The sequence below is a fragment of the Ornithorhynchus anatinus genome, chromosome 2, assembly GCF_004115215.2.
Source record: "Ornithorhynchus anatinus isolate Pmale09 chromosome 2, mOrnAna1.pri.v4, whole genome shotgun sequence".
Taxonomy (NCBI): domain Eukaryota; kingdom Metazoa; phylum Chordata; class Mammalia; order Monotremata; family Ornithorhynchidae; genus Ornithorhynchus; species Ornithorhynchus anatinus.
The window spans coordinates 112,404,188-112,430,906 of record NC_041729.1 but is presented as its reverse complement, the minus strand read 5'-3'; the positions used below and the strand labels follow the sequence as shown (position 1 = coordinate 112,430,906).

General features: G+C 42.0%; 1 protein-coding gene across 1 annotated transcript; it reads left to right on the top strand.

Moving 5' to 3' along the window:
* LOC100093389 (amine sulfotransferase-like) lies at positions 1–25,903 on the top strand. Its single transcript, XM_029083037.2, has 7 exons — positions 1–145; positions 4,531–4,705; positions 11,645–11,853; positions 12,549–12,675; positions 14,310–14,404; positions 20,538–20,712; positions 25,682–25,903. The coding sequence occupies exons 2-7, from the start codon at positions 4,543–4,545 to the stop codon at positions 25,804–25,806; spliced, it is 894 nt and encodes a 297-aa protein (XP_028938870.1). The 5' UTR covers positions 1–145; positions 4,531–4,542; the 3' UTR covers positions 25,807–25,903.
* Positions 25,904–26,719: the final 816 nt, after the last annotated feature.

The window sequence follows — 26,719 nt, the reverse complement described above, 5'->3', positions numbered from 1 at the left end:
TTCCTAAATTCACTTTAGCAGAAGCAGGGGACTCTTTGGCATCTGCCTCAGTGATTGGTCTTAGGACTGTATCTAACTTGTCTGTCGCAGGTGAACAAATCTAAGCAGAAGACGGGTTGCCAAGCAGTAAAGCCAGCACAGAAAGGTAACCATTTTAATATACCTTAATTATCTAAAGGAAATATGTATGCCTCAGCATGGCAGTTTCAATATCAGAATAGGTTGGTTTTCTGCCCAGGGACTTTGAACTTTGCTTCACGGTTGTCTAAGAAAAGTCTAAGTTTAAGGTTTCTTTCCTATTGACCACCACTCGTTCAAGTTAATAAGCTCTCTACAGCTCATAGAAAAGAATTGAGGGACTTAATGTAGGTAATCATTTATCAATTAATCCATTGTATTTATTGAGCACTTGCTGTGTGCACAGCATTGTACTAAACACTTGAGAGAGAACAATAAAGCAGAGTTGGTAGGCACATTCCCACAGTGAGCTTACAGTCTAGAGGGGGAGACTGACATTAATATGAATAAATAAATTACAGATATGGACATAAGTGCTGTGGAATTGAGGGAGGGGTGAATAAAAGAAACAAATCTAAGTGCAAGGGTGACACAGAAGGGAGTGGGAGAAGAAGAAATGAGGACTTAGAGAAGACTTCTTGGAAGAGCTGTGCCTTCAGTAAGGATTTGAAGGTTGGGAGAGTGATTGTCTGTCAGATATGAAGAGGGAGGGCATTCCAGCCAGAGGCATGAAGTGGTCAGAAAGTTATCATTGAAATAGATGAGATTGAGGTACAGTGAGTAAATTGGCATTAGACGAGTGAAGTGTATGGCCTGGGTTGTAATAGGAGAGCAGCGAGCTAAGGTTGGAAGGGGCAAGGTGATTAAGTGCTTAAAAGTTAATGATAAAGAATTTCTGTTTGATGCAGAGGTGGATGTAGAATCACTGGGGGTTCTTGAGGAGTGGGGAAACTTTGTAGAAAAATGATTTGAGCAGCAGAAAGAAGTATGGATTAGAATGGAGAGAGACTCAGGAGGCAGCAAGGTCAGCAAGGAGACTGACAGAGTTATCAAGGTGCGATAGGATAAGTGCTTAGATTACCATGGTAGCAGTTTGGATGGAGAGGAAAGAGCAGATTATAGTGATGTTGGGAAGGTTGAACCACAGAATTTAGTGGCAGTTTGAATATGTGGGTTGAATGAGAAAGATGAGTTGAGGACAACACCAAATTTCCAGGTTTGTGAGTCAGGGAGGATGTTGGTGCTGTCAACAGTAATGGGAAAGCCATGGGGGAAGACAGGTTTGTGTGAGAATATGAGGAGTTCTGATTTGAACATGTAAAGTTTGAGATATCAGCAGGACATTCAAGTAGCGCTGTCATGAAGGCAGGAGGAAGTGTGAGACTGTAGAGAAGTAGAGAGATCAGGGATGGAGTTACAGATTTGGGAATTGTCTGCAAAAGGATGATAGTTGAAGCCATGGGAGCAAATGAGTTCTCTAATGGAGTGGGTGATTCACATAAAAGAGGGTTTGGTTTCAGCTAGCATTTATATCTAGGTAGGTGCTTCAATTTTCTGCTGTCCTTTTTTGCAGGAAGAATCTTGTGTCTCATCCACAGATACATCTACAAAATTATCTCCCTTAGTCAAGTGCACTTGTTTTTCTTTGAATTAGTTGTCTGATTTTTCTAAGAACTAGCATGGTTGTTTTAATATTCTGTTAATCATTCAATGATCAGTCTATCACTCAGTGGTATTTAATTAGCTCTTACGACATGCAGAGCTGTATACTAAGCACTTGGGAAAGTACATCAGAGTTGGTAGACAGGTACCCTACCCGAAAGGAGCTTACAGTTTACAACAGGAGATAGATATTCAAAATGTACATAAATGCTGTGGGGGCTAAGGGTGGAGTGAATAGCAAGTGTTTGAAGAATATAGATCCTAGCTACAGGTGACGCAGGAGGGAGAAGGAGTAGGAGAAAAGAGGGCTTAATTGGGGAAGGCATCTTGGAGAAGATGAGATTTTAATAAGTCTCTGAAGGGAGAGAGAAGACTTCTATTGTAAATTAAGGGGAAGGGACTTTCAGCCAAGATGAACAAACGTGAGCAAGGGGTTGGTGGTGAGATAGACGGGATCAAGGGACTCTGATTAAAATGGCTTTAGTGGAGCAAATTGTCAGATTGGGTCATAAAAGCAAATCACTGAAACCAGGGAGGAGGGTCGAGCTGATTAAATGCTTTAAATCAATCAATCTATAATATTTATTAGGCACCTTCTGTGTACAGAGCACTGTACTAAATACTTGGAGGGTGCAATTTAAAGGCAATGGTACAGGGATTGTGTTTGTGCAGAGGTGGAGGAACAACCATTGGAAGTTCTTGAGGTTTGGGGCCATGTGGACTGAAAGGTTTTTTTGAAAAATAATTTTGGAAGCAGACTGAAGGATGATTTCTTTTTGACTGCTTTCCAACATGCTCAGGTCTCCCCTAGCCTACAAAGCCCTCCCTTGACCCTACATCATCATCCAGTTGTCACCCCATATCCCTCCTAGCATTCTTCTCCAAACTCCTTGAGCAAGTTGTCTACACCTAATATTAATAATAATAACAATAATAATCATAATGGTATTTGTTAACCATTACTATGTGCCAAGCACTGTTCTAAGCACTAAGGTAGATACAAGCTAATCAGGTTGTCCCACATGGGGCTCACAGTCTTATTCCCCATTTTACAGATGGAGGCAACTGAAGCACAGAGAAGTTAAGTGACTTGCCCAAGGTTACACAGCTGATATGTAGCAGAGCTGGGCTTAGAACCGATGTCCTTTGAAACCCAAGCCCGTGCTCTTGCCACTAAGCCATGCTGCTTCTCAACTTCCTCCTCTCAACTTTCTCAACTGCCTCCACTTCCTCTTTTCCAATTCTCTCCTTTTCCCTTTCGATCTGGCTTCTTCCCCCTTCACTCCACCAAAATTGCCCTCTTCAAGGTCACCAGTGATCTCCTTCTTGACAAATCCAATGGCCTCTACTCCATCCTAATCCTGCTCAACCTCTTAGCTGCTTTAGACATTGCCAACTATCCCCTTCTCCTGGAAAAATTATCCAACCGTGGCTTCACTGACATTGTCCTCTCCTGGTTCTTCTTCTCTCTCTCTGCCCATTCATTCTAAGTCTCTTCCAAGGGCTTCTCCTTATTGTCCATCTCCCCTCCTCTAGACAGTTCACTGTGGGCAGGGAATGTGTCTGTCTATTCTTGTATTGTACTCTCTCATGCACTTAGTACAGTGCTGTGCACACAGTAAGCACTCAATAAATATGACTGAATGAATGAATGAGTGAATGCCTCCCACCCTCTAACTATGGGAGTTCCTCAAAGCTCCGTTCTGAGTGCCCTTGTATTCTCCATATACATTCACTTCCTTGGAGAACTCATTTACTCCTATGGCTTCAACTATCACACCTACTACAACTACAACTAAATTACATCACCAGCCCTGATCTCTCTCCTTCTCTACAGGCTGACACTTCCCTTGTCTTCAGGACATCTCTATTTGGATGTCCTGCTGACACCTCAAACATATCCAAAACAACTCGTATTCTCACCGAAACCTGTCCTTGTCAAGATTTTCCCATCACTGTAGGCAGAACCACCATCCATCTTGTCTCACAAGACCATAACTGGCATTATCCTTGACTCATCTCTCTCATTCAACCCACATATTCGTTGCCATCAAATATTATCAGTTTAGCCTTCATGATACTGCTAAAATCTACCCATTCCTCTTCATCCAAACTGTTACCCTATTAATACAAGCACTTATCCCACCTTGATTACTGTATCAGTTTCCTCATTGACCTACCTGTTCAATGTCTCTCCCCACTTCTGTCCATACCTGATTCCTACTTTACCTCCCTGATTTACTACTGCAACCCAGGCCAAAGATGACTCCTCTAATGCTTACCAACTCACTGTACCTCGATCTTATCTGTCTTATTGCCGGCCTCTTGCCTATGTCCTGCCTCTGGCCTAGAATACCCTCTCTTTTAAATATCCAACAGACGATCAATCCCCCCACCTTAAAAACCTTATTAAAAGCACATCTCCTCCAAGAGACCTTTCCTGACTAGGACCTTATTTCCTACTCTTCCACTCCCTTCTGCATCACCCTTGCACCTGGATTTGCACTCTTTATTCACACCTCCCTCAACCCCACAGAACTCATGGACATATCTGTAATTTACTTATTTATATTAATGCTTGTCTCCACACTAAATTATAAACTCACTGTGGGCAGGGAACACATCTATCAACTCTGTTACATTGTATGCTACCAAGCACTCAGTTCACTGGTCTGCACACAGAAAGTGCTCAATAAATATGATTGATTGATTGATTGATTTGAAGGTTTTCACCAGTGAAGGGATGATGTGAGTCCAGCTTCTTCTTTCCCCTTCTTAAAATCCTTTATTTGGCTGAGGGAAAGGGGTGGAATTCAACAATTTGGATCGATTCCCTGCTTTTCCTTGCAGATCCCTGGAACCATGGAAGAACAGGAGACAGCAGACCAGGAGCTGGAGAATTACTTGGTGTCATTCAAAAACTTCAATCTTTTACGCTCATGGGCTAATATACAGTTTCTAGAAACCCTGGATGACTTGGAAATCAGAGACAGTGATATCTTTATAATCACTTATCCCAAATCAGGTGGGTGATGTTGATGTTTTTTATACATTATTCAATCTCGGGGTTTTTTTCATGAGTATTTGAACCTGTGTTGGGGTTTCATCTGAACATGTCTCCCTGAAGACAGTCCAGGACTGGGACAGGACACATTAGAGCAATGCTTCATTTATCATGGAAGAGGTCAAGGGATTAGTTAATACAGCAATTTAACCTTTTTAATAACTTATACTGTAAGGCACATTGACAGAAGAAGGTAAAGGTAAACCACTTCTGGATTTTTTACCAAGAAAACTTTATGGATATACATATCAGAATGACTTCAGCTATGGCAGAAGTTAGGATGCTCTGGAGCATGTCCAGAGTCGCTGTGAATTGGAAATGACTTGATGGCATTTGATGATGATGGTGAAGGCATGGTGTTGTCTTCTATACCAATGCTAATACTGCCAGGGCTTGAATTGCCAGTTTTAAAACTGCCAGGGCTGGACTGAGGCCTAGAATCAGTTCTTAGTTATTAGCCGAAGTCATAGTATTTAGTGAGTGCCCATTGAGTGGAAATCAGTGCACTAAATGCCTCTTTTGGAAGTGATATGATCCCTGACCACAAGTAGTTTACACTCTAATGGGGGAGACAAATATATGAATATTTACAAATAGAGGAATCACAGTAAGTACCTGAATGAATAGTTAGGCCCTCAGGCTCAATCAGTCAATGGTATTTATTGAGTATGCCCTGAGTGCAGAGCACTGTACTAAGCCCTTGGGAGAATACAACAGAGTTGTTAGACACATTCCCTACCCACCAGGAGCTAGAAGGGGATGGTATAAATAAGGACATATAATATTAGAGATTTCTGGTGGATTTGTATGACTCGAGATTCTCAGAACAAATAGGAAAAGATGTGTTAGAAGGGGTGGAGTTTTAGGAGGGCATTGAAAGTGGGACTTACTGCAAGAGGGTCAGGGCACTGAAAACCAAAAAACTGGCAGTGTTCCCAGAGGTGGTTCAGTCTCCCCCTGCTCCTCCTCCTCATCATTATCATCATTACCATATAGCATTTTTTGAGTGCAAGATTAACTCTCCTGTGAACTCAGAGTTAAAAATAATGACATCAAAAATAATTACAGTATGAGCAAAGCACTGCACTAAACACTGGGATTGATACAGGATAATCAAGTCAGGCATTGTCCCTGGTCCACATAAGGGCTCATAGCCTTAGGAGGAAGGAGAACAGGGATTTAATCTCCATTTTGCAGATGAGGAAACTGAGGCACTGGGACATTAAGTGCCTTGTCCAAAGTCACATAGCAAGCTCATGGCAGAGGTTGGGATTAGAACCTAAATCCCCTAACTCCCAAGCCCATGCTTTTTCCACTAGGTTATGCTGCTTCTTTATCATTAGATTTGATGGGGCTCTTTGCAAAAAATGTTCTGAATTTTCTACAGGATGGAGGCTAATTTGTTGTTACATTTTATTTGGGACTTTCTCTTTCATCATTATCACTCTCCCAAGTGCCTGGTTCAGTTCTCTGGACCTGCAGCATAGGTACCCAATGAATGGAAACTCAGCCTGTCTGTTATGTTGTCAACAACTCAGACTTACCCTCATTCTCCTGCAGTACCAATACCACCTCCACTGCTGTCATTTAGCTCATCAATGAGGGCAACAGGGCCAAAGAGCAAACACTATCCTTGACTACCGATCCAATGTTGTAAGAGAATGATCCCACTTCTTCCCTCGCACCCATGGTGGCCATGATCAGTGCCTGTAATCTTGGCATTATCTTTGACTGCTCTCTTTCATTTAACCCACATATTCAATCCATCACTAAATCCTGTTGGTTCCGCCTTCACAATATAGCTAAAATACATCCTTTCCTCTCCATCCAAACTGCTACTCTGTTAATCCAAGCAATATATCCTATCCTGCCTTGATCACTGTATCAGACTCCTTGCTGACCTTCCAGCCTCCTGTCTCTCCACACTCTGGTCCATACTTCACTTTGCTGCTCAGATCATTTTTCTACAGAAGTGTTCAGGCCTTGTTTCCCCTCTCCTCAAGAACCATCCACCTCTACATCAAACAGAAACTCCTCTCTGTTAGTTTTAAAGCACTCAATCACCTTGCCCCCTCCTACATCATCTAGCTACTCTCTTACTACAACCCAGCCCACATACTCTCTCACCACCGACCTCTTGCCCACCTCCCGCCTCTGGCCTAGAACACCCTCCCTCCCCATATCCCACAGGCAAATACCTTCCCCTGCTTCAAAGCCTTCTTGAAAGCATATCTCCTCCAAGAGGACTTCCTTGACTAAGCCTTCCTTTCCTCTTCTCCCATTCCCTCTGTGTCTCCCTGACTTTCTTCCTTTATTAATCCCTTTTCCCAGCACCACAGCACTTATGTACATATCTGGAATTTATTTATTTATTCATATTAATGTTTGTCTTCCTCTCTAGTTTGTAAGCTTGTTGTGGGCAGAGAATGTGCCTATTTACGGTTATATTTACTCTCCCAAGTGCTTAGTACAGTACTTTGCCCACAGTAAGTGCTAAATAAATAAATATGATTGAATAAATCAGTATGCTCAACAACCACCAAAGGGGCTGTGTTGACCCCCACCTTGATGCTTCTATGCCTGGCATGCAACTCATCCTCTGTCATCATCACTGTAGGAGGTGCTGGCAAGGGAGCTGCTAATAATAATAATGATAAGGATGATATTTGTTAAGCGCTTACTATGTGCCAGGCACTGCACTAAGCACTGGGGTGGATACAAGCAAACTGAGTTGGACACAGTCCTTGTCCCATTTGGGGCTCACAGTCTCAATCCACATTTTACAGATGAGGGAACTGAGGCTCAGAGAAGTGAAGTGACTTGCCCAAGCAAACAGAGCAAACAAGTGGCCGAGCTGGGATTAGAATCCATGACCTTCTGACCCCAGGCCTTTGCTCTATCCACTACATCATGCTGCTTCTTTAATGCGTCCACTCTAGCACCCATGGAGGCTAGCTCAATCTTTTCCAGTAGCGACCTGTCCCCATGACCCTCTCTCCAGCACGACAACAATAGTAGCAGTGGGTGGGCAGCAGCAGGGAGTGAAGGGCAGGTGTGCAGTTAACCACCAAGAGAGTGACAGTGGCAGTGGGCTAGAGATGCATGGGAAATGGGACTTGGGGTTGTCTGACCCCAAGATAAATATCTCTCTTTCCCCATAAAGGGAAGGGGCTGGTTAAGCCCCCCTAATAAGCTAGGTCAGGGGGTGAAAGGTGCTTCAGCTTAACATGCAGTCCAACAAAGATGCTGTGGAAACAGCATGGCATAGTGGATAGTACACGGGCTGGGGAGTCAGAAAGCCATGATTCTAATCCTGGATCCTCCATGTGTCTGCTATGTGACCTGAGGCTAGTCTCTGAACTGCTCTGTGCCTCAATTACTTCATCTGTAAAATGGGGATTAAGAAAATGGGGATTGAGACTGTGAGCCCCATGTAGCACAATCAGCTCTATGTAGGACTGGGACAGTGTCCGACCTGATTTGCTCATATCCTCCCCAGGGCTTAATACAGTGCTTGGCACATAGTAAGTACTTAACAAATATTATTATTATTATTTTCATTATTATTATTATTGGACCCCCACAGTTCCCCAGGCTGGGACTCATTCAATCATATTTATTGACTCTTACTGAGTGCAGAGGACTGAACTAAGCCCTTGGGAGAGTATAATATAACAATAAACAGATATGTTCCCTGACAGACTGTGACCTGCTGGCAGAGGGCAAGGAGTTGATCTGCCTTCTCAACATCGACTGAAAGTGGCTTCAGGGGAAAAGGCAAGCTGGTCTTTCCTGCTTAAAAACCTATGAGGGCAAGGACGATGACATCATCCACGTGGGGCAGACTCTGGGAAGACCATTACCACCATTCCTTCTATAATGAGGGAACAAGGTTTTCATTAGAGAAGCAGCGTGGCTCAGTGGAAAGAGCACGGGCTTAGGAGTCAGAGGTCATGGGTTCGAATCCCCACTCTGCCACTTGTCAGCTGTGTGACTGTGGGCAAGTCACTTAACTTCTCTATGCCCCAGTTCCCTCCTCTGTAAAATGGGGATTAAGACTGTGAGTCTCACGTGGGACAACCTGATTACCCTGTATCTACTCCAGTGCTTAGAACAGTGCTCTGCACATAGAAAGCGCTTAACAAATACCAACATTATTATGTATATGATTGTGGATTCCTTCAGGCAAGTCCCACTTAGCCCAGAACCCAAGGCTGTGAGTCCCTAAAGCGCCTGCGTTAATCTAGGCCAGCGGAGAGGCTTGAGAACAAATGATAGTTTAAATTGTCCGGCTGGGGATCCTGACTCACTGTAGAACCAGGGATCCTGACTCACTGCAGAACTAGTCTGCTATTCAGAGAAGATGCCTGTTTCATAGGGACCTAGAAGGGGAGCCGAAAGAGTTTGGAGTGAATGAGTGGGGATCATATCCTCCTGGAGAAACATTGCAGGTTTGGGAAAATTCAGACCGAATTGTGTAAAACACCCATTATTACAATATGCTGTATCACAGGTGTAACACAAAGGATTAGGAGATCATCAGGGGCCACCTTACTAATGGATGTCATCGTAATCAGTAGCACTATTTTGAGTGCCTTATTTGTGCAGAGCATGGGAGAAACAACATGGTCTAGTGTAAAGAACATGGGCCTGGGAGTCAGAAGGACCTGGGTCTCAGTTCCGGCCCTGCCACTTTCTTGCTATATGACCTTGGGCAAGTCACTTCATTTCTCTGTGCCTCAATTCCTCATCTGTGAAATGGGTTTTAAGATAGTCAACCCCATGTGGGACATAGATTGTGTCCAACCTTCTTATCTTGTATTTATCCCAGCACTTAATATACTACCCATCACATAGTAAGTGCTTAACAAATACCATGAAAAAAGTGGTACTTGGAAGCATGCAGTGGAAGTAAAAGATGCAGTTCTTGTCCTCAAGGGGTTATAATCAAAAGGAAAGACAAATTGATAAAAGGGGCCAAATGTACATTAGATAAAAGAGTGAGACATAGACACAAATGATAAAATAGAATTATTTTTCTTTCATTAATTAGTATTTATTGAGCACTTACTGAGTGCAGAGCACTGTACTAAGCTCTTGGGAGAGTACAGTACAACAATAAACAGACACATTCCCTGCCCACATTGAATTTTTAGTCTAGAGATGAGCTATAAGCAACATACACTTAAGGGCTATGGGATCCTCTCAGGATGGAGGAAGGACAAGGGAATTTGCATCCTGTTGGTAAAAGGACATGACCTTGAGATATTTTAGAAATAGTAATGGTGGTTTGCAATTTCATCTACTTTCTTTGGTCCATCATCTGTGAAATATCTCTTATATAGATACTGGTATAATATGAAAAAAACTGAGGTACAGTTTCAGATTCAGATTCAGAAGCAGATGAAGAAACTGAGGCATAGAGAAATGAAATAACTGGCCCAAGGTAACACAGCAGACAAGTAGCAAACCCAGGATTAGAACCCACATCCTCTGATTCCCAGACCCATTCTCTTTCCCCTAAGCAACACTGCTTCAATCAATCAATCAATCAATCAATCAGTGGTATTTTTTGAGTGCCTACAGTGTGAAGAGAACTGTCCTAAACACTTGGAAAAGTACAATATAATAGAGTTGGTAGACACATTCCCTAAACAAAAGGAGCTCACAATCTAGAGTTTAGATAGACAATGACACTTCTATAGCTACAGATATGTATAAATATCTCTCTTTCCCCATAAAATGAGGAGAGATAGAGATAGAGAGAAAGTGCAATAGCAGGTTTTACTAGATGGCTGCTAAAGAGAGAAAATATATGCAGAATAACCAATCAATCAAGCAAGCAAGCAATAAATGGTATTTATTGAGCACTCTCTGGATGCATAGCACTGTACAAACTGCTTGGGAGAGTACAGTATGATAGAGTTCTCATAAACACCAGGCCCTGATATACTGCCCTATAGTTTTTGAAGATGATGCCAGTAACTGCGATATTATATATCCTTTATTACATTCTTCACTAGCACTTAGGACAGTGCTTTGCACATACTGGGTGCTTTATTAACTTATTATGGTATGTATTAAGCACTAACAATGTGCCAAGCCCTGCACTAAACACTGGTGAAGATACAAAATGTTAGAGATGGACACAGTCTCTGTCCTATTAGGGGCTCACAGACTAGAGAGGAGGTAGGTCAACTGAATTAACTTACAGTCAAATGACTGTTGTACTGACTGTTCTGTATCGTATTTTACTCTCCCAAGTTCTCTGATACTCTGCAAAATACTCCCAACTCTTATAAAGTGCTCTGCAAAGAGTAAGTGCTCGATAAATGCAATTAAATATGAATGAATGAATGACCATTTTACAGATGAAGAAACTGAGACACAGAGAAGTAAAGTGATTTGCCCAAGGTAACACAGCAAAATGGCAGAGTTAGATTAGAACCCAAGTGCTCTGATTCTCAGACCCATATGGCACATAAAAGGCACTTATCAGTATTATTATTATCCTCAGCAGCAGTAGCATCATCACCATTCAGTAGAAGCTTCTGTTTGGGCAGAGGCAGCAATACTGTGATGGCCCCTGAGCTGATTCATTCAATCTTATTTACTGAGTACTTACCACATGCAGAGCACTGGATAAAGTGCTTGGGAGAGTGAAATATAACAATAAACAGGCACATTCCCTGACCACAGTGAGCTTACAGTCTAGCTCCTGGCATTGGATCTGTTGGTTCTTTAAGGAAAAGAGAAACAATCCGTGGTTTCACCTCTAGCCATATTGGCTACTCCTTTTGTTTGTTTCAAATCCAGAGAAAATAGACTGGAGAAGGTAGTGTGCAATCCATCGTTTTCTTATGTTCAGAGTATAAAATAGGATTTTTTTTCCTTTTACAGGAACAATTTGGACTCAGCAAATAGTGAATTTAATTGTATTTGATGAGCATCGGAATGGAACAGAAAATGTTGACAACATGGAGAGAGTGTTATGGATAGAATACAGCACAGCCAGCAAAGACTTTGGTCAGCGGCCAAGCCCCCGTGTCTTTAGTTCCCACCTGCCTTACTATTTAATGCCCAAAGCACTGAGGAACAAAAAAGGCAAGGTAGGCAACATTTTCACTTATTTATGCTTGCATTTGCCCCTTGTACCATGTTTGCTTAACTCTGCTTCCTGACTTCCCCTGTCTTCACTTCTCAGGTCCATCAATCAATCAATCAATCAGTGTTATTTATTGAGTGCTTACTATGTGCAGAGTACTGTACTAAGTGCTTAAGTCAATCTGTTTTATTATTGGTATATGGTTTTGGGCAAAGATTTGATGGAGAGGAAGTGGAAACTATTGATTTAAATGAAATGCTTGGATTACTTGTACACTGTAAGCTTCTTGTAGGTAAGAATAGTGTCTACCAGCTCTGTTGTATTGTACTCTCCCAAAAGTTTAGTATAGTGCTCTGTACACAGCAAGCACACAATAAATATCAATGATTGATTAACCTGTGGATTTCATTTATCCATGCTTCCTCTCCCAGGCTGGTCACCACAGAAAATTGAGACTGGTAGTATGCTTATATTTTGCTTTTGCTTGCTAAAGTATTTTTAATGTCTTTAGATCAGAAAAATTGAACTGGTAGAGGAGTTTCCAAAGCATTTTCACCACTATGATGTTCATGAAATAATTCTCTTGAGAAAAATGAGGGGAACAGTGATTTTAATAAACACTATTGATGCTGGTGATATACCATAATTATGATAATGATATTTCACAAGTACTGAAACAGGATCTTTTCAATTTGACAGGTTATATATGTGTACCGAAATCCAAAAGACACCATGACTTCATTTTATCATTTCGCAAAAATCTTAGGATATATAAAGCCAGAAGTCACAATGGAGAATTTCATGGAGAGATTTTTAGCGGGGAATGGTAATGTTCAATTTATTATACTTAAAAGGTAGCAGCCTCCTTATTTTGGCAAGAGAAGCAGTGTTGCCTAGTGACCAGAGCATGGACCTGGGAGTCAGAAGGACCTGGGTCTTGATCCTGGCTCTGCCACTTGCCTGCTGTGTGACCTTGACTAGTCACTTCACTTCCTTTCTTTCTCAGTTCCCTCATCTGTAAATGGGGGTTTAGACTGTGAGCCCCATGTGAGTTATGGACTGTGTCCAACATGATTAGCTTGTATCTAACCCAGTGCTTAATACAAAGTCAGGCACATAATAAGCATTTAACAATTTCCATTTAAAAAAATTGCTGTTTGGATGGAGGGTTTTTACCAAATTGCTGTGGCAGTGTGCTGAGCAGCCATTCTCTCTTCTTTCAATATGGCCTGGTCATTAGGACCAACTGGGCAACTTACCTGACTTAAAGAAAGCATGTTGAGAATCAGTAGTCATCAATGTTACCATATTCAACAAACTATATGTCTCCCAAAGAACTAGTAATTATGGTTTTCCAGACTGTTCTTTCCTCTCCTGGTAAACAACTACCTCCGTGCTCCAGGTGTTGGTCATAGCCTAGATAAACTATTGCATTCATCTCCTCCTCTTTGGTCTCCTCCTTTCTCCAGTCCACACTTCACTCTGCTACCCAAATTACTTTTTAAAAACATTGTTCTGCACACATCTCTCCAGATTCAGTGACTACAGCATCAAGCAGAAACTCCTGACCATTAGCTTCAAAGCATTTTATCAGCCCTCTCCCTTATACTTACCCACTCTCTATTTTCATTACACCTCAGTTAGCTATCTTGTTCTTACGAAGCTTACCTACTCCCTGTGCCTGTTCCCCAGCCCTCCTATCAAACAGTAAAATTTATCAATCATTGACTGTTTATGGAGTGTGCTTAAGAGAATACAGTAGAATCAGTTGACATGATCACTGACCTCAAGGATTTTAAGATCCAGCAGGAGAAGCAGATGTTAAAATAAATGTCAGAGTATAAAAAATATAAATTCAGGTATCAAAGTACTATGGGTAGGGTATTTGTGTGAGTTGAGGGGAGGAGAGTGCTGTGAGTAAACCAAATTCTTAAAAGGCATGGAAATGCTGAATTGGAGAGCAGTGGTCTGCTAGATGTGAGGGGAGAGGGAGGAGAGAAGATGTGAGCAGGTAACTGAGAACATGGCACAGTAAAAAAGTTGACTCATAGTAAACAGGTTGACTCATAGTAAATAGGTTGACTCAAGACCCTCTATTTCACACCCATGTACATTTCCATTTCCTGATCTTCCTCCTATTTAGACTGTGAACCCCATGTAGGACCTGATTATGTTGGATCTACCTCAGTGCTTACTACACTTTTTGGCATATAGTAAGACAACATATAGCACAATTATTATTATTATTATTAATCTCTTGCTTAATCTTATTGATTAAGTGAATCTTAAATTCAATATTTTTTTCTTCCAGTGGAAAAAACCCCCCCAAACAACAGGTAGATATATCAGGTTTTATCCATGAGAGGAAAAAAAACTTATTTTCTAGGTTGGGAAGCCATCTAGATCAGAAAACACTTGGGAAGATAAGTTAATCTTAAATGGTCCTGCTCTTTTCAACAGTGGCAAGTGGTCTGTGGTTTGATCATGTGAGGGGCTGGTTCACCCATGAACATGACTTCAATCTCCTCTTCATGTCCTATGAGGAGATGAAGAAGGTAAGTCAGTGGGAAGGGGGGTGTCATATTTTTAATTTCATGGTCTCCCTTAACTCCATTACAACCTAGATTGGTGCTGCATTTAGATACCAGGTTGTCCTCATTTTTCATAGATTCTTTTTACTTCACAAATACATTTTTTAGTCTTCAAATATTTGGAAAATGCTGAATGTAGTTCATAAATTCACTCATGTAGTGCATGGAGAAAGAGAATGAGAAAGAGACAGAGATAGAAAGACAAGGAGAGAGAAACAGATGAGAGTGCATACACTGCAAAAGGAAAATAAATAACTTGAGATAATAAACCAGAGCTGCCCAACTTTGTGCAGTTAAGGCTTTTCCAAAACTCAATTAAGTCAGTCAGCAGTATTTTTTCAGTTCCCATTGGATGCAGACTTCTGGTTTAGGCACTGAAAACAATTATAGTGTTTTATTCTTCCTCTTCCTCCTCCTCATCATCATTATCATCAGTATTTATTGAGCACCACTATGTGCAGAGCTGTACATTACATCCTTGGGAACATATAATAGAAATGGAAAATATGTCCTTAAGGAGCTGATAATCTTCTGGGGACAGACATATTGTAAACATAGAATAGGAACAAAAAAGAGAGGTTCTTGAAGCAAAAACTGAATAAATTAATGAAATAAATAAAAGGACACATGAAAACTAAGGACAATTGAACCACAAGGACAACATGAGCAGGGAGGAGATGACTAGTTGGGAATTGACTCTCTTAGGAAGTGGCTATTTCTCAGGGCTTTAAAAGAGAGGAGAGATGCAGTTCAGCAGATCAGTCCATTGATTTGTGGTATTTATTGAGTTCTGAGTATAATACGTAGGACTTCAGAGAAGCAAGACACATGTTTCTTCCTGCCCTTGGAAAGTTCACAGTCTAATGGGGAAGGTAAGCAAAAAGCATTTTACAAAATTATTTTTCTATCCTGGAAAAAGTTCAAGGGAGAAGCTGAGTATTGCAAAATAAGTTATTGAAAATATAATTGAGAAACTAAGCTATATATATATTTATTTGAATTATAAGAGTTGAGGATAGGAATAAAATACATAAATTCCAAAGGTGGCTGTTGGGTAGATGTACCTAAGGTATTGTAAATTATTTGGAAATCAACTTTCTGAAGGAGTTGAAGTCTTGCGAGGATTGGAAGATGGGGAAAGCTTGGTCTGGAAGATTTGTAGAGGATGGAGTTCTAGGCCAGGGAAACAGTATGAGCAAAGGAAATGGAGATGGAAACGTGGAAAAGGGAAGAACCAAGAGTGTCATTTGGGGAGTAGTTCCAAAAGAAAGCTGATGTGTAAAGTGGGGAGAAATGGTAGAAAACCTGGAAGCCAATCATGAGTAATTTTTGTTTGATGCAGTAAGAAACAGTGCTTGGCACATAGTAAGAGCTTAATAAATACCATAATTATAATTATTAATTATAAATGGTATAGTATTGAGGTAGCTTTTTGATTGGAATATGACCATGCCTAGACGCCCATATCTGATTGCCTTGCTCCTAGTTGATTTTTGACATGCTCTGTCCTCTGATAATAATGTTGGTATTTGTTAAGCGTTTACTATGTGCAGAGCACTGTTCTAAGCGCTGGGGGAGATACAGGGTAACCAGGTTGTCCCACGTGAGGCTCACAGTCTTAATCTCCATTTTTCATATGAGGTAACTGAGGCAAAGAGAAGTTAAGTGACTGTGGGCAAGTCACACAGCTGCCAAGTGGCGGAGCCGGAATTCGAACCCATGACCTCTGACTCCCAAGTCCAGGCTCTTTCCACTGAGCCACGCTGCTTCTCTGGTTCCTGTGGATAGAATCTGATTTATTTGAGCATCTGCCACTCACACAGAATTTTTCTTTCAATCATTCATACTTAGTAAGTGGTTACTGTATGAAGAGCATTGTTCTAAGCACTTGGGAGAGTGCAGTATACCAAAGTTGGTAGACACATTCTCTTTCCACAGTGAGCTCCCACTGCTGCTTATCATTACAGCTGACAGGAAGGAATTTTATGCCACTGATTTTTATTTCTTTTAGAACACCCCTGTGAGCCTTCCGATGCTATGTCCTGGCTCCTCAAGGCGGTGAGGGGCAGGGATGGGTGTCCCCGTGATCCTCACAATGCTGCATTCTGGCTCCTTGGGGCATCGCAACCCAGAGAATTCCCCTCCAAAACCCCTAGCCCTACAGCTCCCACTCTCTGGAGGACAGAGTCGGGAACACCACGTCATTGCAGAAGGGGTAGGAGTGGTGATCACAGAATGCCCCACGCTCCCTCTTCCCTAGTTCCGCCTTCCTGTCGCTAGGCTAGTAACAACATAGTTTAAATCATTTAGACAGTGGTAGAGGTGGCAAGATAATGAAGCTGGTCACCTTGAAGGACTTGGCCTGATGACGTTTATCCTTTGTGGAACTGATGAAAAGGGAGAACCTAGAGGCAGGGAATAAGGGGGATAATATTGTCTAATTATGAAACAAGAGCTTGAACCAGGATGATAACTGCCAAAGTGAGAGGAAGGGGTGGATCCAGGAACTTTATGTAGGAAGACCTGATAGAATTCATCTACAGATTGTCGATTATGAAAGCTGAAAGACAATAAGGAGTCAAGAGTGACACCAAAGTTACAGGCTTCTGGGACACTCATTGCGGGAAGGGGAGTGTGTCTACCAACTCTATTAAATCATATTCTCCGAAGCATTTAGTACAATGTGCTGTGCACAGTAAGCTCTCAATAAATATGATTGACTGAATGTGACGTGAAGAATGGTGGTGCTTTTGACAGAGTTGGAAAAGTTAGAAAGAGAAAGGAGTATAGAGAGAGGGATGCTTCCAGTGGGTTGGGGAAGGGAAGTTCAAGAATGAGGTACAATTAGGAGATTAGCTAGAGAAGAATGAGGAGTGAGCGCACTGATGAAGTGAATGAGCACAAATGAGAGGTAAGAAGTCAACAGCTGATGAACATTCTAAATTCAATAGTTAGACATTTTTGTTTGATCCAGAGAGAAATTGATGTTTGGGGGTGGTGGGGGAGTATTTAAGGAGGGTGTGTGCATTCTAAATGGAGGTTTTAGAAGGTGATCTGAGCAACTGGATGTGTGTGTGTTTGCAGGTGAATATGCGTGTATGTGCGTTTTTGTGTGTGTTCATGTGTATGTGTGTGTAAGCAGCATGGCAAAGTGGATAGAGCACAGACCTGGAAGTCAGAAGGTCATGTGTTCTAATCCTGACTCCATCATTTGTCTGCTGTCACAAGTCAATTTACTTCTCTGAGCCTCAGTAACCTCATTTGTAAAATGGGGATTGAGACTCTGAGCCCCATGTGGGACAGGGACTGTTTTCAACCCAAATTCCTTGTATCTACTCCAATGCTAAATACAGTGCCTGGACATAGTAAGCACTTAACAAATGCCACAATTATTATAATAATAATAATTCCTATTATTATTAGACCTTTGTTTTAAAAAATGACCATGGTAAGAGCCTATCCATGGAAAATGACAGAGGCTCACCATCCTAAGCCTAATGAAGGATAAGCTAATGTGGTGCAGTGTTGGGGGAGACTAGAGGAGGGAAACTAATGAAGACGTTGATGCAGTAATCCTGCCCAGAAGTAATGAGTGCTTGGATCGTGGTGGTGGATGTAAGTATAGAGGGAAAGCACAGATTTGGGAAACAGTGTGCAGGGAAAACCAGTAGGACTTAAAGACAGTTAACCGTAACTGAAAAATTGAGAAGAGAAGTGTGTTTAGGAAAGAAGATCAGAAGTTTAGTTTTTGCCAGCTTGGATTTATGAAGCCATTCAGTCATCAGTGTGATAGATCACTACTTGCCCCATCTTCCAAGCCCTATTAAAGTTACAGCTCCTCCATGAAGCCTTCCCTGACTAATCTTTCATCTCCCCATCCTATTTCCCTCCCACCAACTGCTTCCCCTCAGCATTTATTAATAATAATAACAATGGTATTTGTCCAAGATTGAGCTCCTTATTTTCCCTCCCAAACCCTGTCCTTTCCCATCACAGTAGACGGCACTACCATCCTTTCCATGTCACAAGCCCACAACCTTGGTGTTATCCTTGATTTTGCTCTCTCATTCAACCCACCCATCCAATCGGTCACCAAAACCTGCAGGTCTCACCCTTATAACATCGCCAAGATCCGTTTATATGTTTTATGTTTTATATATTTGAAGACAAGAAAGAAAGAAATTAGAGAGTGAGAGCATTAAGAGAGGGTGGGGTTAGGAGCAAATAATAATAATAATACCTTTCTTTATTCCTGAATTGCACTTTCCAAGAGTACAGTGCTCTGCACACAGTAAGCACTCAATAAATATGGTTGAATGAATAATAATAACTGTAGCATTTATTAAGCACTTACTGTGTGCCAGGCACTGTGTTAAACACTGGGAAGGATACAAACAAATTAGGTTAGGCACAGTCCTTATCCCACATGGGGTTCATAGTCTCAATTCCCATTTTCCAGATGAGGTAATTTAGGCCCAGTGAAGTGAAGTGACTTGCCCAAGTCGTACAGTAGACAAGTGGCAGAGCCGGTGTAAGAACTCATGATTTTATGACTCACAGGCCCATGCTCTATCCATTAGGCCATGCTGCTTCTCTATTTTTTAAAAGGATAGAAGATCTACGGTAGAGATCTGAGGGCAGAAGACAGAACAAACAAAAAGAAACAAATATTATAAATCAATAAAAAATTCCAAGTCCAGAGGCCCAGTAGCTGCAATAAACAGAAAAACTGGCCAGAGTTCTACACAGTTGTCCCCTGGGGTGAAGTAGCCAGTTTACAGGAAAGCTTTTGTAATACTCTAAGCATCAGAAAGTAAGCAACCCATGTCAAAAATCAAGAAATCTTTCCAGTGAATTTGAATAGCATGCAATTCATGGGGTGGGGGTGGGGGAATAGAACAAAATGGAAAGAAACTGTTATTTTCCTTTTGATATCCTTTGCGAATGTGCCAATAGCCTATTTTAATGACCCTAAAACCCCTATTAAAATGTGAAATTAGGTTCATTTTAAGCAGATTTGCCTTACACTGCTTTTCCAAAATACATCTAGGTATCCCACAGTCATTCAATCCATGTTGTTTATTGAGCTTTTATTGTGTGCAGAGCATTTGGGAGAGTATACCAGCAATAAAAAAAAAAGGCTTCTGCCTTCAAGAAATGAACTATCTAGAGTACGAGTCAGTTGTGAAGATAACACTTGAAAATGGAAACAATGTGGCCTAGTGGATAAAGCATGGGCATGAGAGACAGAGGACCTGGTTTATAATCCCAGCTCTGTCACTTGCCTGCTGTGTGACCCTGGGCAAGTCACTTAACTTCTCTGTGCTTCAGTTTCCTTTATTGCAAAATGGGGATTCAATATCTCTTCTCCCTCCTACTTAGATTGTAAGCCCTATGTGGTACAAGGGACAGCCAGGCCAAACTTGCATCTTCCCCAGTGCTTATAACAGTGCTTATCACCTAGTAAGTGCTTAACAAATGCCATAAAAATTTTTTAAAACCATCTACTAAAGATTGATAGATGCAAAAATGATAGTCATTATTGACAGGTATCCCATCATTCTTTCAACCAATCAATCAGTTAATTGTATTTATTGAGGATTTAGTATGTGCAGAGCACTGTACTAAGCGCTTGGGAGAGCACTATATAACAGAGTTGGTAGACACATTACTCTTCCTACAAGAAGTTTACAGTCTATTCCAAACCCATAGCTTTCATAAAACACCCATTACTTCACTTAATCCTAGCCCCAACATTATCCCTAACTCTAATCGAAACATTAGTTATCTCCCTGACCTTAACCCTACTCCTAACCTCACTACTTGTCCTACTCCTCTGGTAATTCCCCACAGGCCATAAAAGAGAAAGGTAATGATGATGGCAAATGGCAAATGGCAAATGAAAAGAAGCATCTGATTCCTTGGACCACATCTGTGGCAGTTATTGAAACTTGGACAGTAGGTTCCCATAGGTCTCCTGAGTCTACACTACAAAGCCTATGTGTAACTTTCTTGGGTATTTTCAGGGAATATTTGTATAAGCTGTACATGTTTTTGTTTCATGGGTATCATATAAATTCAACTAAATTCATTTTAGGACCTCAGAAATGCTGTGTTAAAGATCAGCAAATTCCTGGGAAAGAAGTTGACTGATGAGGAGGTGGAGTCTGTGGTGAAACAAGCAACTTTTCAGAACATGATAAATGATTCCAGAGCTAATTATAATAGAATCAAAGATGACATCATACAGAAACAAGTTTTTCTTCGCAAAGGTAATGCCACCTGAAACCAGAATTAGAGGATGTATCCCTCCCCTCACCCCCAACCTCACTTAGTAGAATACCGACCTTTAATAGAATCCTTAAAATGGTTCCACAAAGGAGAAGTGTCATTTTTAACTCTGACACATTTATCTGGCCAAGACCTCTAAGATGATCATTTAAGCTCATCCATTTTCTGGGCAGTTTAAACAATGTGGTTGCCTGCCTAGTGATCAAAGTGAGGTGGGGAAGATGGAGGTGGGAAGCAGCCTAGCTTCTGCCCCTTACTGGTCCCTCCCCCCTGCCTCCTCTCTATCCCCCTCTGTGGCCTAAGGAGTCAGGGTCAGCTGTGGGAACAGAGAAGCAGCGACCCTGGCTCCAAACCTTTTCCATAGCAGTTGCAGTGGGGCTGGGGATGGAGAAGGATATTTATTTTGATTTTTCAGAAATGTTCTCTCTATCTCTCAGTATGTCTCATTATGATCTCACTATTACCTGGGAATGGGGGGATTTTAATGAAGTGTCACTGTCCCTCCACCATCCGCTATGATGCAGCAACACTGTCTCCAAACCCCTCCTGCAGCAGGAACAATGGAGCTGGGGATGGGAAAAGATACTGATTTTGATTTTTCAGAACCATTCTTTCAATCTCAGGGGGGCGGGGAGGCGTGTTTAATAAAGTTTCAGATCCTCTTGGCAGGAATTAGAATCAGAGGATGTGGCTCACGTTAGCAGCAACCATTCAGAGGATGTGGCTCATTATCATGTTGTAAACCAACCCCTTCAACTGAGTTGGGGGTGCCCAGGGCAGCTGGGATCCAATCAGACATAGTTTAGGCAGTTTGCACCTGCATCATGTACATCTTAAATCTCCCCAGCTGAGCAAGATTGGAGCTCCCTGACTAGCAAAATTCATGGGAAGCAGCATGGCTCAGTGGAAAGAGCCTGGGCTTCGGAGTCAGAGGTCATGGATTTGACTCCCGGCTCTGCCACTTGTCAGCTGTGTGACTGTGGACAAGTCACTTAACTTCTCTGTGCCTCAGTTACCTCATCTGTAAAATAGGGATTAACTGTGAGCCTCACGTGGAACAACCGGATTACCCTGTATCTACCCCAGCGCTTAGAACAGTGCTCTGCACATAGTAAGCACTTAACAAATATCAACATTATTCATTCGTTCATTCGGATTTATTGAGTGATTACTGTGTGCAGAGCACTATACTAAGCACTTGGGAGAGTGAGTACAATACAACAATAAACAGACACATTTCCTGTCCACATCCACATGTCCACAATGAGCTTTCGGTCTAGATGAGGGGAGACAAACATCATTACAAATAAATAAATGACAGATCCGTACTGTAGGGATGGGAGGGGGGAAGAACAAAGGGAGCAAGTCAAGGTGATGCAGAAGGGAGTGGGAGAAGAGGAAAGGAGGAAATTAGTCTGGGAAGGCCTCTTGGAGGAGATGGGCCCTCAATAAAGCTTTGTATGAGGGAAAGTAATTGTCTGTTGGATTTGAGGAGGGAGGGCATTCCAGACCAGAGGTATTTGGCACCTACCCTACTATCTGCGTCCTGAGGTAGCTCACTGGACATCTGGGGAAGAAAGGACTTCCTCCCAGGCAAATGGGTCTCCCCAGCACCCCACAACTACTTGAGTTCACACTGCAGGCAGACACACTAGTTAAAGTTCTGAGAGTTTATTTTTTTTTTAATAGAGGAACAGGAATTCTTTTTTATATACTAATTAGGTAATAAGTGATAGTTAAGATATTTTGCTACTCACCCCATCTTCAGCCCCACAGCAGTAATGTACATATGCTTGTACTCTGTCACTTCCCTACCTGTAATTTATTTTAATGTCTGTCTTCTTACCCTCTAGGTTAAAAGGTTCTTGTGGGCAGGGATCATGTCTACCAACTTTGTTGAACTCTTCCAAGAGCTTAGTACAGTGCTCTGCACACAGTGAGCACTCAATGAATACCACTGATTAACACTATTCCAATCCAAAATTATTTTCCCTTTTTTGAACAAGTTTCCCCCTTTCTCCTAGGTCCTTTCTACTTCCCTGAAGGTGTCCTTGTGCACTAATCTTCTGGTCCCTTCCTCCCTTCTCTTGGGGTGTTCCACCTTCCAGATTTCCTCCTCTGAGACCTTCCTTCAGGATCTCCTTTAGATATAGAGCTGGCTTGATGACTGTCATATTGTGTTATCTGGTTAAGATGTAGGTCCTGATTGAGAAGTATTGATACCAAGTGGCGCAAGGGGTCCAGGATGATGTAGAGGTAGAGAAGAGGCTGGAAACAGGAATTCGCAGCACCAGGCAGAAATGGGAGCAGGAAGCCTATGATAGTATGGTCCTGCCTAAATCAGGGACGTAGTTCCTGAAGACCATGTTACAGAGACAACAATATTACAGTAGCTACCTAATCAAAGCATACTTTGAAAGTTAGCATTAGAGAAGCAAAGTGTGAGGGCTGGGTAGCAGTAGGAAAGTAGCAAGGTGAGGTAGGAGGGGGCAAAATGATTTAGTGCTTTAATGCCAATGGCGAGGAGTTTTTGTTTGATTTGGAGGTGGATGGAAAACCACTGGAGTTTTTTTGAAGAGTGAAGAAACGTCCTGAACATTTCTGTAGAAATATGATCCGAGCAGTAGAATGAAATGTGGACTGGAGTAGGGAGAGACAGGAGACAGGGCGGTCAGCAAGGAGGCTGATGCAGTAATCAAGGCAGGATTAGATAAATGCTTGGATTAACATGGTAGCAGATTGGATGTAGAGGAATGTGTACTATATGCCTAGCACTGTATTAAACTCTAGAATTTAACCCAAGACATTCTGGTCAAATACAGTCCTTGACCCACATGGGGCTCACAATATAAGTAAAACAGAGAATAGGTTTAGAATCTCCATTTTACAGATGAGGAAACCAAAACCCAAAGAAGCTCTTTCCCTTAGACTGCGTGCCTTCTAAAATTAGTAGGTAACACAAAATGGAATTCTGTGGGACATCCACAGTATGGGCTGAGAGACTGAAGAAGAACCAGTTGGGAATTCAGAGAAGGAGTGGTCAGACAGATAGGAAGAAAATGGGGAACAGCAACATATATTCTTCGACACTGACCGATTTGTTAATTTAGGATAAACTGGATTAATGAGAAATGCATTCATCACAGCATCTATGCTACTGGATGACTTTTATTCCATAGGAAGAAAAAGTTGCTTTCACACTAGAAACTAATGAAAGGGTATTTGATTTGTAAATATCTGTAGTTCACCTTCAAATTTTTAGGTTATTTTCCATGGGGATCTGAGTCTAGAAGGCAGTGGCAATTCAGGAAATATTCCCAATTCTAAAAAATTTCTTTCATTTGCTCTTTATTGTTTGCTCAAAATGAAAATTTAACATGCCCCCACAGTCAATTTACTGAGCACTTACTAAGCACCTGGGAGAGTACATTACACCAGAGTTGGTAGACACATTCCCTGCCCACAAGGAGATTGCAGTCTAGAGGGGGAGACAGGCATTAAAATATATTATGGATATGTACATAAGTGTTTGGGGCTGAAGGAGTGGCTATCGTGTTTAAAGGGTACATATCCAAGTGCATAGATGATACGGAAGGGAGAGAGAGAAAAAAATGAGGGCTTAGTCAGGAAAGGCCTCTTGGAGGAGATGTGATTTTTAGTAAAACTTTGAAGGTGAGGAGCCTGGTGGTTTGTCATAAATGGAGGCAGGAGGGGCAGGGAGTTCCGTGGATGTGGGCAAAAAATCAGTGGTGAGATAGACAAGATCAAATTACAATGAGTAGGTCAGTGTTAGAGAAGCCAAGTGTTTAGGCTGGGTTGTAGTAGGAAATTAGCGAGCTAAGGGAGGAGGGGACAAAGTGATTGAGTGCTTTAAAGCTGTTAAAGACCTTTAGTTTGATGCAGAGGTAGATGGGTGACCACTGGAGGTTCTTGTGAAGTGGGTAAAGGTGGACCAAACATTTGTTTAGGAAATGACCTGGGCAGCAGAGTGAAATATGTACTGGAATCAGAAGAGACAGGATACAGGGAAGTCAGCAAGGAGGCTGATGCAATAGCCAAGAGAGGATACGATAAGTGTGTTGATGAGCATAGTATTAGTTTAGATGGAGAGGAAAGAATGGATTCTAAGAGAAGTTTTGAAGATAGGACCTACAGGATTTGATGACAGCCTGAATATGTGGGTAGAATGAGAAAGATATGTCTAAGACAATGCCAAGGTCACAGGCTGGTGAGACAGAGAGGATGATGGTGCTGTCTACAGTGATGGAAATTCCTGGGGAAGGTTAGGGTTTGGGTGGGAAGATGAAGAATTTTGTTTTGGACATGTTAAATTTGAGGTGTCAGTGGGAAAACCAAGTGGAAATGCCCTGAAGGTGATGCAAGATTGTAGAGAAGGAGAAAGATCAGGACTGGAGAGGTAGATTTGGGAATGATCAGCGAAGGGATGGTAATTGAAGCTTTGGAACAAATGAATCCTCCAAGGGAGTGGGTGTAATTGGAGAATATAAGGGGACCCAGAACTGAACCTACAGGGACTCCCACAGTTACAGCGTTGGAGGCAGAGGAGGAGCCTGTGAAAGAGTCTGAGAATGAGCAGCCAGAGAGATAGGAGGCGAACCAGTAGAGGACAGTGTCAGTGAAGCTGAGTTAGATAATGCTTCCAGAGAAGTGGGTGGTCAACAATGTCAAAGGCAGCTGAGAAATTGAGAAGGATTAGAATGGAGTAGGGACTACTGGATTTGGCAAAGAGATCAATCGTCACCTATATTGGATTTGGTCAAAGAGGTCTCCTCAGAGAGAGCAGTTTCCATGGAGTGAAGGGGATTGAAGCCAGATTGCAGGTGGTCAAGAAGAGAATTGGCAGAGAGCAAGTAGACCCAGTGGACATAGGCAACTCCTCAATTTGGTTATCCAAGATGTAAATGTTGTATCTCTTCAATTCCTCTGCAGGCATCATTGGGGACTGGAAAAATGCCCTAACTGTGGCTCAAAATGAGAAGTTTGACAAGATTTTTCAAGAGAAGATGGCAAGTTTACCTATTAAGTTCATCTGGGATATGAATGAAGACCTGTAGATGCTTCCATGAAAGTTGGGCAGATTTAGCTCTATGAAATTTTAATTTAGCATAATCCTTCAAGATGATCCCATAAAACAGTGCTTTTAAAAACCTCCTGGCTGGCTTTATACACAGTTTATATTATGAAGGCATCAGAACTTCCAAACAGAGGGAGGACCTGGGGGAAGAGGGAGGCAGAACATTCTGTGAAGCTTGGGAGAAAGGAACCCAGGTTGACTGTGGGGTTACATGCAGTTTTCTCCATTGTCCTGGGTCATTTTTCTGGGCTCTAGAGTGGGGGAAGCTGGAAAATATGTTTTCCCCCACTGTCCCGGCTAATTTTCCAGCCACTGGAGAAGCAGCAAGGCATAGTGGTTAGAGCCCAGGCCCCGGAGTGAAAAGGTTGTGGCTCTTATCCTGGCTCTGCAACTTGTCTGCTGTGTGACTTTGGACAAGTTGCTTCACTTCTCTGTGCCTCAGTTACCTCCACCGTAGAAATGGGGATTGAAACTAGGACCGCCCCTGTGGGACAGGGACTATGTCCAACCCAATTTGCTTGTATCCATCCCAGCACTTAGTACAGGGCCTGGAACACAGTAAGCTCTTAACAAATACCACAAAGTTATTATTTTCCTGGGCTCAGGAGCAACAGTTGCAGCGGGGAGTGGGGAAGTGGAGTCCATGAGAAGAGCAGGAAAACAAGTTTCCCTCTGCAGTCCCAACTCATTTTCCTGGTTGATCTCCATGGAGTGGAGAGCTGCTGCTGCTGCCCTGCCAACGCTGCCATGCTTGGAACTGCAGAGGAGAGAGCCAGAGTGGGCACAAAGAACTTAAGGAGGTTCATGCTGTCAGTGGTTCATCTCCCCTTAGAGGAGGTGGAAGAGATGAAATGAAAAGCCTTATGTTTATTTCTCTTTATTTAAAAAAAGCA

Coding starts and splice junctions, on each gene's coding strand:
- LOC100093389 (XM_029083037.2), top strand. CDS start 4,543: ATGGAAGAACAGGAGACAGCAGACCAGGAGCTGGAGAATTACTTGGTG. Junction 11,854..12,548: donor TGAGGAACAAAAAAGGCAAG/GTAGGCAACATT, acceptor TCAATTTGACAG/GTTATATATGTGTACCGAAA. Junction 20,713..25,681: donor ACAAGTTTTTCTTCGCAAAG/GTAATGCCACCT, acceptor ATTCCTCTGCAG/GCATCATTGGGGACTGGAAA.